The sequence below is a fragment of the Dicentrarchus labrax genome, unplaced genomic scaffold, assembly GCF_905237075.1.
Source record: "Dicentrarchus labrax unplaced genomic scaffold, dlabrax2021, whole genome shotgun sequence".
Taxonomy (NCBI): domain Eukaryota; kingdom Metazoa; phylum Chordata; class Actinopteri; family Moronidae; genus Dicentrarchus; species Dicentrarchus labrax.
In genome coordinates, this window is record NW_026136713.1 from 23,821,722 (window position 1) to 23,836,721 (window position 15,000).

At 44.9% G+C, this 15,000-nt stretch overlaps 3 protein-coding genes and 1 pseudogene across 7 annotated transcripts in view; 1 reads left to right on the top strand and 3 right to left on the bottom strand.

Annotated features, from left to right (window-relative positions):
• LOC127374580 (NAD(P)H pyrophosphatase NUDT13, mitochondrial) overlaps positions 1-806 on the bottom strand; it is a 105,090-nt gene extending 104,284 nt beyond the window's left edge. The window contains exon 1 of one of the 2 annotated variants that reach the window (XM_051420110.1): positions 709-806. The gene's annotated coding sequence lies outside the window, so the exon portion shown is untranslated. Of the gene's footprint in view, positions 1-479; positions 593-708 lie in introns of those variants that run through there. The other variant, XM_051420109.1, reaches the window with a different exon arrangement.
• The window catches only part of LOC127374669 (NAD(P)H pyrophosphatase NUDT13, mitochondrial-like), a 7,691-nt pseudogene extending 1,621 nt beyond the window's left edge, over positions 1-6,070 (bottom strand).
• Positions 6,071-7,140: 1,070 nt separating this feature from the next.
• LOC127374616 (ribonuclease P protein subunit p30-like) lies at positions 7,141-14,565 on the top strand. Of its 3 annotated transcripts, none has more exons than XM_051420166.1 (12): positions 7,141-7,302; positions 7,879-7,937; positions 8,017-8,073; positions 8,180-8,245; positions 8,378-8,449; positions 8,540-8,629; positions 9,297-9,413; positions 9,492-9,521; positions 9,609-12,517; positions 13,679-13,966; positions 14,043-14,117; positions 14,405-14,565. In XM_051420166.1, the coding sequence occupies exons 1-9, from the start codon at positions 7,221-7,223 to the stop codon at positions 9,753-9,755; spliced, it is 720 nt and encodes a 239-aa protein (XP_051276126.1). In that variant the 5' UTR covers positions 7,141-7,220; the 3' UTR covers positions 9,756-12,517; positions 13,679-13,966; positions 14,043-14,117; positions 14,405-14,565. The 3 variants fall into 3 exon arrangements, with proteins under 3 accessions (XP_051276126.1, XP_051276127.1, XP_051276128.1); XM_051420167.1 differs by having other exon boundaries at positions 9,609-12,494; XM_051420168.1 differs by having other exon boundaries at positions 9,609-12,485.
• A 1-nt stretch (position 14,566) lies between these two features.
• Positions 14,567-15,000, bottom strand: part of LOC127374637 (peptidyl-prolyl cis-trans isomerase 1-like) — a 4,625-nt gene continuing 4,191 nt past the window's right edge. For both annotated transcript variants that reach the window (XM_051420203.1, XM_051420204.1), the window contains exon 4: positions 14,567-15,000. This exon is cut by the window's right edge and continues 794 nt beyond it. The gene's annotated coding sequence lies outside the window, so the exon portion shown is untranslated.

A 15,000-nucleotide genomic window follows, 5' to 3' on the forward strand; every position in this document is an offset into this window, starting at 1 on the left:
CTACAGACAGGTTGGACTGGAGACAGGTTGGACTGGAGACATGTTACTGGAGACAGGTTGGACTGGAGACGGGCTGGACTAGAGACAGGTTGGAGTAGAGACATGTTACTGGAGACAGGTTGGACTAGAGACAGGTTGGACTGGAGACAGGTTGGACTGGAGACGGGTTGGACTAGAGACAGGTTACTGGAGACAGGTTGGACTACAGACAGGTTGGACTGGAGACAGGTTGGACTACAGACAGGTTGGACTAGAGACAGGTTGGACTGACCCATGTCACAGAAACCGGCCAGCGCGCTGTACATCCCTCGAGGGAAGGACGACTGTCGGCCCAACAAACAACGTTTCCCATCAGACACCAGGACTATCACCACCGGAGACATCTGGAGGAAGACCAGTGGAAACCAGTAAGTGGAACTGGTTTAGAATCTAGCTAGAAACTGGTTCAGACCAGGTTCAGACCAGGTTCAGACCAGTACCTTGGGGTAGTAAATGATGCCGCTGCTGCTGCAGACTCTCTGACTTCCTGCCCGGTTGCGGTGGGTCGGCTGACCCGTGGTGCTGCAGAAACCGCTGGTTTGATTCCATCGCAGTAGAGCCTGACCCTGCAGGAGAAAACAGAGGTCAGGTTCATAGGGGGACGGGTCCTGCACTGACTCTGCAGGACAGAACAGAGGTCAGGTTCTAAGGGGACGGGTAGTCACCCACCTTGGCCACTAGAGGTGCCTCTGGTCCCGTCAGAAGAAAGAACGATTTCCTCAGATCGATAAACTTTCCTTCACAGACTTCTTCTACTGCTGCCTGGTCTAGGTCTCCTACAGAACCGAACACAGAGCAGAACATCACACCATCTAGAACACACAGCCAGTGCAGACTGGTACATTCAGGGTCTCAGGCCACCATGACAAACTGGATCCTGGATTTAATATGTTCTTACCGACGTCCAGACAGAACTGAGCCTGGTTCTCTTCAGAGCATCCAATCAAAACCGACTCCTTCAGCAGGGTTCTGTCTGACCCGAGTCTCTCCAGGACCGACTGAACATCTGGAACATGCAACACACAAAATGCAGACGAATTTTATAGTTCTCTACCTGTGGTTCTCTGATTCTGAGGTTCTGTACCTGAGGTTCTGTCAGTGGTGGGCCATCAGGGCCTGCAAGGCCTTCTCTGCTGGCCTAAAAGTATCTGAATCACAGACCGATTATAAATTATAAATATAAAATTATAAATATATAAATAATTAATAATTATATTTTGTCCATGAATACTTATATAATCCTCTAGGGTTAGGGTTAGCAGGCGTACGGTGACGTCAGCGTATTCACACCCTTTGATTGGATAGTCAGAGAATATACTAGCCAGAGCAAGCCAACTGCATCTGTAGCGAGCTAAACGAGCAAAAATATAGTTGTGTTGATTTAAAAAGTTGTTTCTCCTTCAGCCACAATGGCTGAAATGAAATACATTTGTTTGCTGATATATTGTCACAGCCATTTTCAAGACGGACTTTTCAAGAAAAGCTGGACATCATTGAGAAAGGTCGGGCAACTCCAAAGCTAGCAAGCCTGTCACAACCGGGAAAAGGATTTGTCCGCCACTTTCAGTCCACTAAGTACGAGCAGGTACCCCTGGCTCACAGGCTCTGAGGAACACTGCAAACTGTATTGCTGGGAGTGCTTGTTATTTGCCACTGATCGACATGGTGTTTGGAGCCACACTGGGTTTGTAAATTTGACTTGCATAACCAAGGCAGCAACGAGACACCAAACCACTGCCGGACACTAACAAGCAACGGTGCTTTCCAAAACTTTTGGGGAAACCATAGTGGATCTACAGCTGAGCGAGCAAGTGCGCAGGGAAACGGAGCTCCACAACGAAAAGGTGAAGGTGAATAGGGAAATCCTAAAAAGACTGATAGACTGTAATTTTTTGGGGCAAGCAAGAACTTCCATTTCGGGGACACGATGAAAGCGCTGGATCCACAAACAGAGGAAACTATGTTAGGCTTCTTTCTCTCATTGCTGAGAGCAACATGGATCTACTTTACCACCTGTCCACTAATAAAGTGTTTAGTGGGACGTCGGGCAAAATACAAAAGGACCTGATCACTGCTATTGCTGAAGTGATGGGAGAAGAGATCAGAAGGGAAGTTAATGAAGCATCGTTTGTCTCTGTTATGGTGGATGAGACGACAGACCCGAGTAACGCAGCGCAGCTCGCACTGGTCCTGCGTTACGTAACGGGCACAGGTGTGGAGCGGTTTGTCAGATTTGAAGATGTTACCAGTGGGAAGCGAGCTGATGACATTGCAGGTCTTATCATCTGATTTTTGGTGGAAAATGAATGTGTGGGTAAAGTTGTGGCACAGTGTTATGGTGGTGCAGCGGTCATTGTCTTCTGGATTAAATGGGGTGCAGGCTAAAATTAAGGAGAGATCACCCTTGGCTTTATTCATACACTGCTATGCACATCGGCTCAATTTAGTACTGACTCAGGGGGCCTCAAAGCTTCAAGGACAATTCCAGCGCAAAATGAACCTGGGGTTAATAACACATGTGTACCGAGTTGGTCCGTTTTCTGGGATATGTTTTCATGCTTATCGACCGTGACCGGTTTTAGCACTTACACAGTAGCATAATGAGGGCCCCTACCTGTAAACCGAAGCACTGAGAACTTTGTAAGTGTACAGACAGTTTATCAAAAAGATAGTTTAGAACAACAGTAGTTCTCGTATACAGGCGGGTGCTATCTTGGGAAAACAGTCAGGGGTTAGGTCATTCATGCAGATCAATGATAAAGACTTCCAGCTGGCGATGTGAACTAAAACAAACTTAATTTGCTCAATATATCAGAAATAATCACACCGATGTAAAACACACCTCGTCTAGTGTTCTTACTCAGTGGATACCTGTCCATCTGGTCCCTCCGGTATGAGTCGCTGCTTGCTTGAGTACAGCTGTGTTAATCAGAGAGGGGAAATCTTCACACTGTACACAACACTGCGTCTCTTGGGTGTCGCGACGCAACAGGCCCCACTCCGTGCAACACAGGCACTCCTCTTCTGTGGCCATATAGCTTCACAATGTCCGCAGGTACACCACCAGTTTCCCGAAGTACGAGACTATGTTGCGGCATTGACTACCGGTAGCTCTCTCTCTCGTAGCCCTTTCACGGAGCTCCCGCAGCTCTTTTCACGTTACTCGGTGCCCCGTTGACTAGCGTTATAAGCTAATTAGCGATTTGTGCTAAAACCGGTCACGGTCGATTAGCATGAAAACATATCCCAGAGAACGGACCAACTCGGTGCCTGAATTGTCCTTTAAAGAATGCAAGATCTTTTTCGTCCACCTCAATGGCCTTCGTCGGCGCATGCAACTACTGGACAAAATCTGCCAGCGGCATCTTCCCTCATGTGGCACCAACACGGTGGCAACACACATCCAGAGTGGTCAATACAGTGTTTGAGAAGGACGATGCTCTAAAGAACTGTTTCAGCACATTCTGGAGCATCATGACGAGTATGATGAGGACTCTGTGTGCTGTGCTGATGGATTTAAAGCACGTCTGGAGGATTTTGAGTTTTGTTTTTTGCTTCACACCTTTAATGGTATTTTTGAGTATTCAGACGTGCTCTTTTCAATACTACAGGACAAAAAACTGGATGTACAGTTTTGTCTGGCAAGGGTAAAGGAGTTTTATGACACGGTTGAGCGAGAGGTGCCGGTATGAGGAAATCTACGAGGCCACTAAACACACCGCAGGCGTGCCCAGCGCACGAAGAGGTCAAGCGCAAGATCCTCCACGGCAGGATTCTGGACAATACTATTTGCCAGAGACAGAGAGGATTTTAAGACTACGAAAAACTGATGTTGGTCGCCCTCCTCGACCCCAAGAAGTTTCGTAAATACCAGAAAAAATTCCCGCATGCAGCCTTCTCCAGCTTAACACAGAGCCACGGAACACTCTTCGATCCGTCTCGGCTGAGAACAGAACTGACTGTAATGTATGCCATGGGTGAGTTTACAGGAGAATCTCCCACTGATCTCGACTGAGCGAGAGCATGGGGCAGCTGTACACGTTTGTGTGTTTAGCGGTGACCATCCCCGTGTCCCCTGCTTCTGTCGAGCGGACATTTTCAGCCCTAAAGCGAATTAAAACTTATGCCAGAAATACGAAAGGGCAGGCTTTCAGCATTAGCCTCGATGGAGATAGAGAGGGACTTCTTGTTGGAACTGAAACGCACGGGCAATCTGTACGACAGAGTAATTTAACTCTTCTTGAGGAAAGAAAGGAGGATGGATCTGGTGTACAAATAATTTAGGTCATTATTGATGCTTCTCTATGTGTGTCGCAGCTGTAGCTGCAGTAGAAGAAGAGTTGTTATCGATCTGCGATGCAACAGCTCTTCATTCTGTATTTCTGCATAATAAAATAAAATAGTTATTGAGGGGTGGATTGATTCAGACAGAGCAATACTGAAGGCCTAGGTGTGAAATGTACAGCCCGCCACTGGGTTCTGTACCTGTTGTTATCTGGTTCTGAGGTTCTGTACCTGTTGTTATCTGGTTCTGTGGTTCTGTACCTGTTGTTATCTGGTTCTGTGGTTCTGTACCTGTGGTTATCTGGTTCTGTGGTTCTGTACCTGTTGTTATCTGGTTCTGAGGTTCTGTACCTGTTGTTATCTGGTTCTGTGGTTCTGTACCTGTTGTTATCTGGTTCTGTAGTTCTGTACCTGTTGTTATCTGGTTCTGAGGTTCTGTACCTGTTGTTATCTGGTTCTGTGGTTCTGTACCTGTTGTTATCTGGTTCTGTAGTTCTGTACCTGTGGTTACTGGTTCTGAGGTTCTGTGCCTGTTGTTATCTGGTTCTGTAGTTCTGTACCTGTGGTTACTGGTTCTGAGGTTCTGTACCTGTTGTTATCTGGTTCTGTAGTTCTGTACCTGTTGTTATCTGGTTCTGTGGTTCTGTACCTGTGGTTATCTGGTTCTGTAGTTCTGTACCTGTGGTTACTGGTTCTGAGGTTCTGTACCTGTTGTTATCTGGTTCTGTAGTTCTGTACCTGTTGTTATCTGGTTCTGTGGTTCTGTACCTGTGGTTATCTGGTTCTGTACCTGTTGTTATCTGGTTCTGAGGTTCTGTACCTGTTGTTATCTGGTTCTGTACCTGTTGTTATCTGGTTCTGAGGTTCTGTACCTGTGGTTACTGGTTCTGTACCTGTTGTTATCTGGTTCTGTACCTGTGGTTATCTGGTTCTGAGGTTCTGTACTTGTGGTTCTCTGGTTCTGAGGTTCTCTGGTTCTGTACCTGTTGTTATCTGGTTCTGTGGTTCTGTACTTGTGGTTCTCTGGTTCTGAGGTTCTCTGGTTCTGTACCTGTTGTTATCTGGTTCTGTACCTGTGGTTACTGGTTCTGTGGTTCTGTACCTGTGGTTACTGGTTCTGTACCTGTTGTTATCTGGTTCTGAGGTTCTGTACTTGTGGTTCTCTGGTTCTGAGGTTCTCTGGTTCTGTACCTGTTGTTATCTGGTTCTGTGGTTCTGTACTCGTGGTTCTCTGGTTCTGAGGTTCTGTACTTGTGCTTATCTGGTTCTGAGGTTCTGTGGTTCTGTGGTTCTGTACCTGTTGTTATCTGGTTCTGAGGTTCTGTACTTGTGGTTCTCTGCTTCTGTGGTTCTGTGGTTCTGTGGTTCTGTACCTGAGCAGACGAGAGCTGTGGGTCTGAGGGTTCTGTGCTCGGTTCGTTGCAGAAGAGGAGACAACCGGTGGAAGAGGAAGATGTGAGCGTTCTGCAGCGCTGCAGCACAAGCTTCATCATCCTCCTTCAGTCTGTTCACATACCTGAGATCAATCAATCAATCAATCAATCAATCAATCAATCAATCAATCAATTACTCAATCTGTCAATCTGTCAGTCAATCAATCAATCAATTACTCAATCAGGTTACTGTAAGTTACTGAACCTCATCCTGGAGACGAAGGCTGAGCAGCAGCGGGTCGGAGGACATTTTGTGCCAATAAGGATCTTCAGAGGTCTGAACATGGCTGCAACTGGACACTGCTAACCTAGCTTAGCATAAAGACAGGAAGCAGAGGGACACTGCTAACCTAGCTTAGCATAAAGACAGGAAGCAGAGGGACACTGCTAACCTAGCTTAGCATAAAGACAGGAAGCAGAGGGACACTGCTAACCTAGCTTAGCATAAAGACAGGAAGCAGAGGGACACTGCTAACCTAGCTTAGCATAAAGACAGGAAGCAGAGGGACACTGCTAACCTAGCTTAGCATAAAGACAGGAAGCAGAGGGACACTCTCTGTGTGTGTGTCTCTGTGTGTGTCTCTGTGTGTGTGTGTGTGTGTGTGTGTGTCTGTGTGTGTCTCTGTGTGTGTGTCTGTGTCTCTGTGTGTGTGTGTGTGTCTGTGTGTGTGTGTGTGTGTGTGTGTGTGTGTGTGCTGTGTGTGTCTCTGTGTGTGTGTCTCTGTGTGTGTGTCTCTGTGTGTGTGTGTGTGTCTCTGTGTGTGTGTGTGTGTGTGTGTGTGTGTGTCTGTGTGTGTGTGTCTCTGTGTGTGTGTCTCTGTGTGTGTGTGTGTGTGTGTGTGTCTCTGTGTGTCTGTGTGTGTGTGTGTCTCTGTGTGTCTGTGTGTGTCTCTGTGTGTGTGTCTCTGTGTGTGTGTCTCTGTGTGTGTCTCTGTGTGTGTGTCTGTGTGTGTGTGTGTGTGTGTGACACTGAGTAATAATACAGTTAATAATAATAAACCTCATGTAAACAGTCTTAAAGTGGTCAGAATATGAATGGAGTTTGGTGTGAAGAGTTTGTGTGTTTGTTACGAACCTGCTGCTCTTCTTCACTCTGACCTCTTCTTCTTCTTCTACTGTCAGTTTGATTGCGGGTGCACTCTGCCCCCTGGCGGAGGGAGAGCAGGATCTACTTTCTGTCTGTTATTGATCTGACTCAGTCAATTATTAATTAATATTAATGATAAACATCGTCAGTTATTCTTATTACTAATACTACAGTATGTAATGTGAAACAGTGTATGAATATAATAATGTGTTAATATAACCACTGGTGGCAAACACCGTCCAGCAGGCGGCGCTATACACGCTGTGATCCGCCATTAAATCAGAGAAGAAGACTTCCAGGGAAGGACTTCAGTTCCCAGCAGGCCGTTCGGCTGCACACATGTTAGTGATGGTTGTGTGAGCAGCAGCAGCAGCATCATGTCGGTGTTTATGGATTTGAATCTGAGCTACAGCAGCGATAAGAGCCGCCTGCACAGTCTGATAGAGAGCGCCGCTCACCGTGAGTCTGCCCACCAGGGTTCACTCTGAAAACTGCTCATTTAACAGCAGTTCACTTCCTGCTCAACCGGGACGCTAACTGATAGCATCGGAGCTAAACTCAGTGTGCAGTTGTACAGATCACTTTGTGTTCAGTAAAATCTGTTAGTAGCTCGTTCAACAGCTGGCAGATCAATATTTATTACTGATTCCATCAATGAGGGCGCGAAAATAGCGAAAACCCGCGAAAAACTTTCCACCAGACTCCATTCAAAAAGCTGTCATTTTAAGGTTTCCTCGGTTAATTAACGTTAGAGTTAATTTTTATAGTTCAGGGTCAATGTGTTTATTTATTTACTAACAAGACAACAAATCATTGTACCAGATATTTAAAGGTTCCTGTGTAATAAACTATATATATATAAATATAAAGTTCATCTATCAAACAGCATTTGAATGAATTAAAGCTCAATTTAAGCGTTAATAGAAGAATATTGAATAATCTGGAATATAAACACACTTCATATATTCAACAAACCGATCAATAATCATCGTTAAAGTGATCAGTTATTGATGATGTTCTGTCTCCTTCATGCAGTCGGGTTCTCCACAGTCGCCATCAACTACGTGTTCGAACCCACGGCTAAAAAGAAACAGGTGAGTGGTCACCTGAGCGCCGAGTCTGCCTTCAGCTCCACTTTTATTTTGTAACTTTCTGTTCATTTCCTGTTTGTAGGAGATTCCCGCCCCGACGCCGATCAATGAGCTGATTGATCAGCTGCCAATTGTACAGGTAAGATGAAGGTGGTGATGAAGATGAAGGTGGTGATGATGATGAAGGTGGTGATGAAGATGAAGGTGGTGATGATGATGATTTTGTGTGTGTGTGTGTGTGTCAGGGTCGGTCTCGTCCAATCAGAGTGCTGAACAGACTGACCGTAGTGATGTCAGACTCCAGTCACTTTGTGAGTATTTTAATCATTAACGACCTAATAACTGTCAGCCAATCAATCAGTTTGATTATTGTGTGTGTGTGTGTGTGTGTGTGTGTGTGTGTGTGTGTGTGTGTGTGTGTGTGTGTGTGTGTGTGTGTGCAGAGGCCCAGCTCTCCAGAGTATCGCTGCTTCGACCTGCTTGCGATCCAACCGACCACAGAGAAACTCTTCCACGTGAGATTCACTGACACCGAGGGGGGGGTCTATTTACAGGAAACATGATCACTGATAATCAATAACGTGTGTGTGTGTGTGTGTGTGCAGGCAGCCTGTATGATGTATGACGTTGACATCATCTGTATCTCAGTGACAGAGAAACTTCCTTTCTTCTTCAAGAGAGCGCCGGTCAACGGGGTGAGGTGGTGGTGGTTGTTGTTGTTGTTGTTGTTGATTGTACAGTGTACAGAACACATAATAAATAAACATCAGTAGACAGAGTGATGGATCAATATCAGCTGACGTCTGCAGCAGAGCAGCTAGTTAGTTAATGAACATCAGTAATTAATAACTAATACTAACTATATCTGCTGTTAGCGGCTAGGCTAACTGCCTGAACTGTGTGTGTATATTGTGTGTGTGTATATTGTGTGTGTGTGTGTGTATATTGTGTGTATATTGTGTGTGTTGTGTATATTGTGTGTATATTGTGTGTGTGTGTGTGTGTGTATATTGTGTGTGTGTATATCGTGTGTGTGTATATTGTGTGTGTGTGTGTGTATATTGTGTGTGTGTGTGTGTATATTGTGTGTGTGTGTACATTGTGTGTGTGTGTGTGTGTGTGTGATATTTTGTGTATATTGTATTGTGTGTGTGTGTGTATATATTGTGTGTGTGTGTGTATATTGTGTGTGTGTACATTGTGTGTGTGTGTATATTTTGTGTGTATATTGTGTTGTGTGTGTGTATATTGTGTGTGTGTGTGTGTGTGTGATATTGTGTGTATATTGTGTATATTGTGTGTGTGTGTATATATTTTGTGTGTATATTGTGTGTATATTGTGTATATTGTGTGTGTGTGTAGGCAGTGGACAGGGGTCTGGTGTTCGAGGTGTCGTACTCCGCCTCCATCAGAGACGCCACCATGAGGCGTTACACCATCGCTAACGCAGTGTCTCTGATGGACAGCTGTAAAGGGAAGGTACGTCCTCCCCAACAGAATGTGATGTCATACTAATGTCAGAGGAGGCGGAGCTTGACTCACCTGTTTGTGTTTCAGAATGTGATCCTGTCCAGTGCCGCAGAGAAGGTCAGCTTCTGTTCCCCATCCACCGGTTATCAGCACTGATCAATAACCAGTAATCAATAATGTGTGTGTGTGTGTCTGTGTCCACAGCCTCTGGAGCTCAGAGGTCCCTATGACATCACCAACCTGTATCCTTCTTCTTCTGCTGTTTCTGCTGCAGTAGTTTACTCGTGTAGTGGTGTGATGTTGTTGCGCCATATTATGAACAAGGCAGTGAAGCGCAGACTTTTATTTTGAAGGGTAGCGTTTTTGCTGCCATGTTTTTCTTTATTCCTTTGAGTGTTGTGGTTATAGTATGATGTAATTGTGTAATTGTAAATGTTAATGTTTTGAGCACATATGTCAGGGACCATGTCGGATTATTACCGGAAGTATTTTATTTTCTAAACCTGCATTTACCGCGTTGTGTCAGGTTTTACTTCCTCTTTCGTGACTTTTCTCAGAAAGTTACGCAGTTTTGCTGCTCTCCGTAGTTTCATTGTTTTTTGTTGTAAAAGTGAATGTAAGTTACTTAAATACTTGTAGTCGCAGTGTTAACTTGTAGAACTGTTGTGTTATTTCCTTTCATACATAAACTTGCTAATTAGAGGAGAAGTTGTCGCGGCCTGCGTGTGCTGCAGTAAAGAAATCCAGGATAATTGAGCAAGCGCGGCTTGACCTAGCCTATTCGCTGCATCCTGGCTTAATGGTTGCACGTTTGCCGAGCCAGGATGAAAAGGTGCGGCTATGTTAAGCCAGGTGTAGATAGTCGGGATAAGTGCGTGTTCACGGCATACTGAAATAGACCTCGCGATCGCTCACAGAATCACCGATGGGAACATGGATAAGAGTCGCTGAACAACAGCTCCTGATGGAGTTCTATGAAGAGGTGGAAGATAGAAGAAACAAAGGCAATACCAATGCCATAATTAAAGAAAGAGAGAAAGCCTGGCAGACAATAGCGGACCGGCTTAATGCTTAAGTAGTCCAAAACTGTACAATGAATAAACAGTGCTCCACTGGAACTGTCATCATTAGGCTCCAATTAAAGGACTAAAGGAGTTACTTTAAGTCCACTAATCAACTGTTGTACACTTTGCTTTAAATGTGGCAAGTAGAGGTTCATGTTACTTAAATGTAGAGTATGATTAAGTGCAAACAATTATCCACAATGTGTGTCATTTAATCTGTTTTTATCTATTTTATCTTTCTATCCTTCATAAAGAACAAACTTGTCTGGCCATAAAAGGACCTGGCAGCAAGTTAAAGTTAAATACAAGAACATTTTGCAGGCTGGTCAGTGACTCTAAAGTAGATAACAGTGAATAAATGAGGTGAATAGATTAGGTATCTGCTGACTTGTTGAATGTCTGTATGATTGTAGCAGTTAAAAAAAGCCCATAGAACTGGCACAGGGGGCGGCCCACCAAGCCAGGATATGTGCTGCAAATGGTTCCTTTATTGAGGTTCTCTGCATCCCCAACAGAATAAAGGAAGCTCCCACTTGCAAAACATCTCACTGTTACACAGACCATCTGTGGTACATTGAGAGCATGGCTTCCTGCCGTCTGGTGCTGTATTTTTGGACCCAGCAGCCTACATAAATATCTTAGTCCATCACCTGAGAATCTGTATCTCTCAATGAGATAGTTCTCTCCAACGGCCAATGGGTCTGACCTGTCCCAGAAGACTCTTTCATGACTAAATGCTCGTCTGAGGATTAGGGCTTCCTCATCCAGTACATCCTCCAAAAAAGAGCAAGCCATTATGAAGAGGGAACAGGAGTGAATAATATATATATATATATATATATATATGTATATATATATATTATGGCATGCCGTTTAGGAAATGAAGCTTTGAATATATGGAATGAATCTTGAATATACTGATAGAAATGTGATAATACTGAATGAAATTCAAAACCTAGTTGTATCCTTTTCATCAAAGTGATAGCCTTCTGAATTAGCTGGTTTTACAAAATGGCATCAGTTGAAATATTACAATACTTTCTTAAACTGGAAAACTTCTTTGCTTTTTCTGTCAGGATTTAGCCTGAGGCCTGTTGTAGTCGGCCTGCCACCATTAAAAAGGAAGTGAACTTCTTCGTCAGGAGAACGGTATTGGGCACAGGTACTATGGGAAGGATTTTGGCCCGTACAAGCACTTACCAATGAGTTAATAATGTCCTCATTGATCAGTATTGCTGCCACAAGGTTCCTGACTGACTCATTCTCCCTTCTACAAGATGGCAGCAGTGCCTTGATGACCAGTCAAGATTCATTCTATATATTCAAAGATTAATTTCCTAAACGGTATGCCATAATATATATACTATATTGCCCTTGTCACAGATTTCATTGAAAACACCTTTGCAACTTCATCAGCTGTGTTTTGTAATCTCAATTACTGCAATAAACACATATTTATGCAGTTTGACAAGCAGTCTTCATTAGCATAGCAATATAACACTTGTCCTGAGTAATAAAACTACCACTTGAATCAATATAAAAAGACTGTTGCAATTACAAACAGCCAACAGATTTAAATAAATGAGAAATGACAATATATGTAATATTTTAATGCAGGATAATTAAAATGATGCAACATACTTAGAAAGACCATGGACATGCTGTAAAACACATTAATTCCTCACAGGACTGACGATGGAAATACAGGTGAATCACTAGGATTAATGTTAGCCTGGCTGTTAGCCTGGTCTGGAGCAGGCTAGCTGCAGAGAATAAATCACCATAGTAACCTGGCCGGGATAAGTTTAACCTGCTTTCATGCAACCGACTTGAGGCTAAATTCATCCAGGATAACCAACATATCCCGACTTAATCCCTTATCCTGGTTTTGTGCAATACCCCTCAGAGGGTTGTTGTCGTCATTGTTGTCCTGACGCTGTTCCTCAGAGGGTTGTTGTTGTCCTGACGCTGTTCCTCAGAGGGTTGTTGTTGTTGTCCTGACGCTGTTCCTCAGAGGGTTGTTGTCGTCCTGACGCTGTTCCTCAGAGGGTTGTTGTCGTCCTGACGCTGTTCCTCAGAGGGTTGTTGTTGTCGTCCTGACGCTGTTCCTCAGAGGGTTGTTGTCGTTGTTGTTGTTGTCCTGACGCTGTTCCTCAGAGGGTTGTTGTTGTCCTGACGCTGTTCCTCAGAGGGTTGTTGTTGTCGTACTGACGCTGTTCCTCAGAGGGTTGTTGTTGTTGTCCTGACGCTGTTCCTCAGAGGGTTGTTGTCGTTGTTGTTGTCGTCCTGACGCTGTTCCTCAGAGGGTTGTTGTTGTCCTGACGCTGTTCCTCAGAGGGTTGTTGTTGTCGTCCTGACGCTGTTCCTCAGAGGGTTGTTGTTGTCGTCCTGACGCTGTTCCTCAGAGGGTTGTTGTTGTTGTCCTGACGCTGTTCCTCAGAGGGTTGTTGTCGTCCTGACGCTGTTCCTCAGAGGGTTGTTGTTGTCGTCCTGACGCTGTTCCTCAGAGGGTTGTTGTTGTCGTCCTGACGCTGTTCCTCAGAGGGTTGTTGTTGTCGTACTGACGCTGTTCCTCAGAGGGTTGTTGTTGTCGTCCTGACGCTGTTCCTCAGAGGGTTGTTGTTGTCGTCCTGACGCTGTTCCTCAGAGGGTTGTTGTTGTCGTACTGACGCTGTTCCTCAGAGGGTTGTTGTTGTCGTCCTGACGCATTTCCTCAGAGGGTTGTTGTTGTTGTCCTGACGCTGTTCCTCAGAGGGTTGTTGTCGTTGTTGTTGTTGTCCTGACGCTGTTCCTCAGAGGGTTGTTGTTGTTGTCCTGACGCTGTTCCTCAGAGGGTTGTTGTCGTTGTTGTTGTCGTCCTGACGCTGTTCCTCAGAGGGTTGTTGTTGTCCTGACGCTGTTCCTCAGAGGGTTGTTGTTGTCGTCCCTGACGCTGTTCCTCAGAGGGTTGTTGTTGTCGTCCTGACGCTGTTCCTCAGAGGGTTGTTGTTGTTGTCCTGACGCTGTTCCTCAGAGGGTTGTTGTCGTTGTCCTGACGCTGTTCCTCAGAGGGTTGTTGTCGTTGTTGTTGTTGTCCTGACGCTGTTCCTCAGAGGGTTGTTGTCGTTGTTGTTGTCGTCCTGACGCTGTTCCTCAGAGGGTTGTTGTTGTCGTCCCTGACGCTGTTCCTCAGAGGGTTGTTGTTGTCGTCCTGACGCTGTTCCTCAGAAGGTTGTTGTTGTCGTCCTGACGCTGTTCCTCAGAGGGTTGTTGTCGTTGTTGTTGTTGTCCTGACGCTGTTCCTCAGAGGGTTGTTGTCGTTGTTGTTGTTGTCCTGACGCTGTTCCTCAGAGGGTTGTTGTCGTTGTTGTTGTTGTCCTGACGCTGTTCCTCAGAGGGTTGTTGTCGTTGTTGTTGTTGTCCTGACGCTGTTCCTCAGAGGGTTGTTGTTCGGTTTGTCAGACGGAGACGCAAAAGAAGCCGTTTCATCCACCTGTCGATCAGTAATTCTACACGCAGGTAAGTACTACTGCAGTATATCATCGTCATCGTCATCGTCATCATCGTTATTGTTGTTATTATTGTTTGTTGTCAGAAACCAGGAAGTCGGCCTCTGGGATTATTTACACCATGAAGAGCTGCCAGCAGGAGGCTCCACCTGCTGCACACAGTACGTTAGTGTGTGTCTGTCTGTCTGTCTGTCTGTCTGTCTGTCTGTCTGTCTGTCTGTCTGTCTGTCTGTCTGTCTGTCTGTGTGTGTGTGTGTGTGTGTGTCTGTCTGTCTGTCTGTCTGTCTGTCTGTCTGTCTGTCTGTCTGTGTGTCTGTCTGTGTGTCTGTCTGTCTGTCTGTCTGTCTGTCTGTCTGTCTGTCTGTCTGTGTGTGTGTGTGTGTGTGTGTGTGTGTGTGTGTGTGTGTGTGTGTGTACATATTGATCTGATGTTGTCTCACCTGAACAGGTGACGCTCCCGCAGCCAAGAGAGCCAAACCTTACTGAGTGATTGACAGCTGAGGAGGGGGCGGAGTCAGCAGACTGTTATTGATTAGGAATGTTTATTTGTGATCGGTTACTGATTGATGTCACTGTTTGTGTTCTATCAATAAAACAGACTTCAGAGCAGTTCTCAGTCAAAGCTTTTATTTTGAAATCGGTCGACGGTACAAATGCTGCACTCTGATTGGTCAGAGCAGGAAGTGATGTCATCAAAAATAGAGCTGCTTTACATTCAGTCGGATTGATTGATTGATTGATTGATACAAAAGGTCAAAATATAAAAATAGAAATATACAAACAGGAAGTTCCACTTATTTCCCTTCAATTAATGAATCAATGATTCCATTAATCACCCTTTTTAAGGTAGAACACATTAGACGAATAATACCACCTTAAATTTTCAGTCTTAGCTGCTCAGTCCGATCAATACTCGTATTGATATTTGGAGTTAACAATAAATCAGCTGATCAATAAAGTTCATCTGCGATCAGTTCGACTCTGGGGAACTCTGCCCCCGTCGACCAATAAGAAGCCGTCCTGACAGAGCTGCGCTGTGATTGG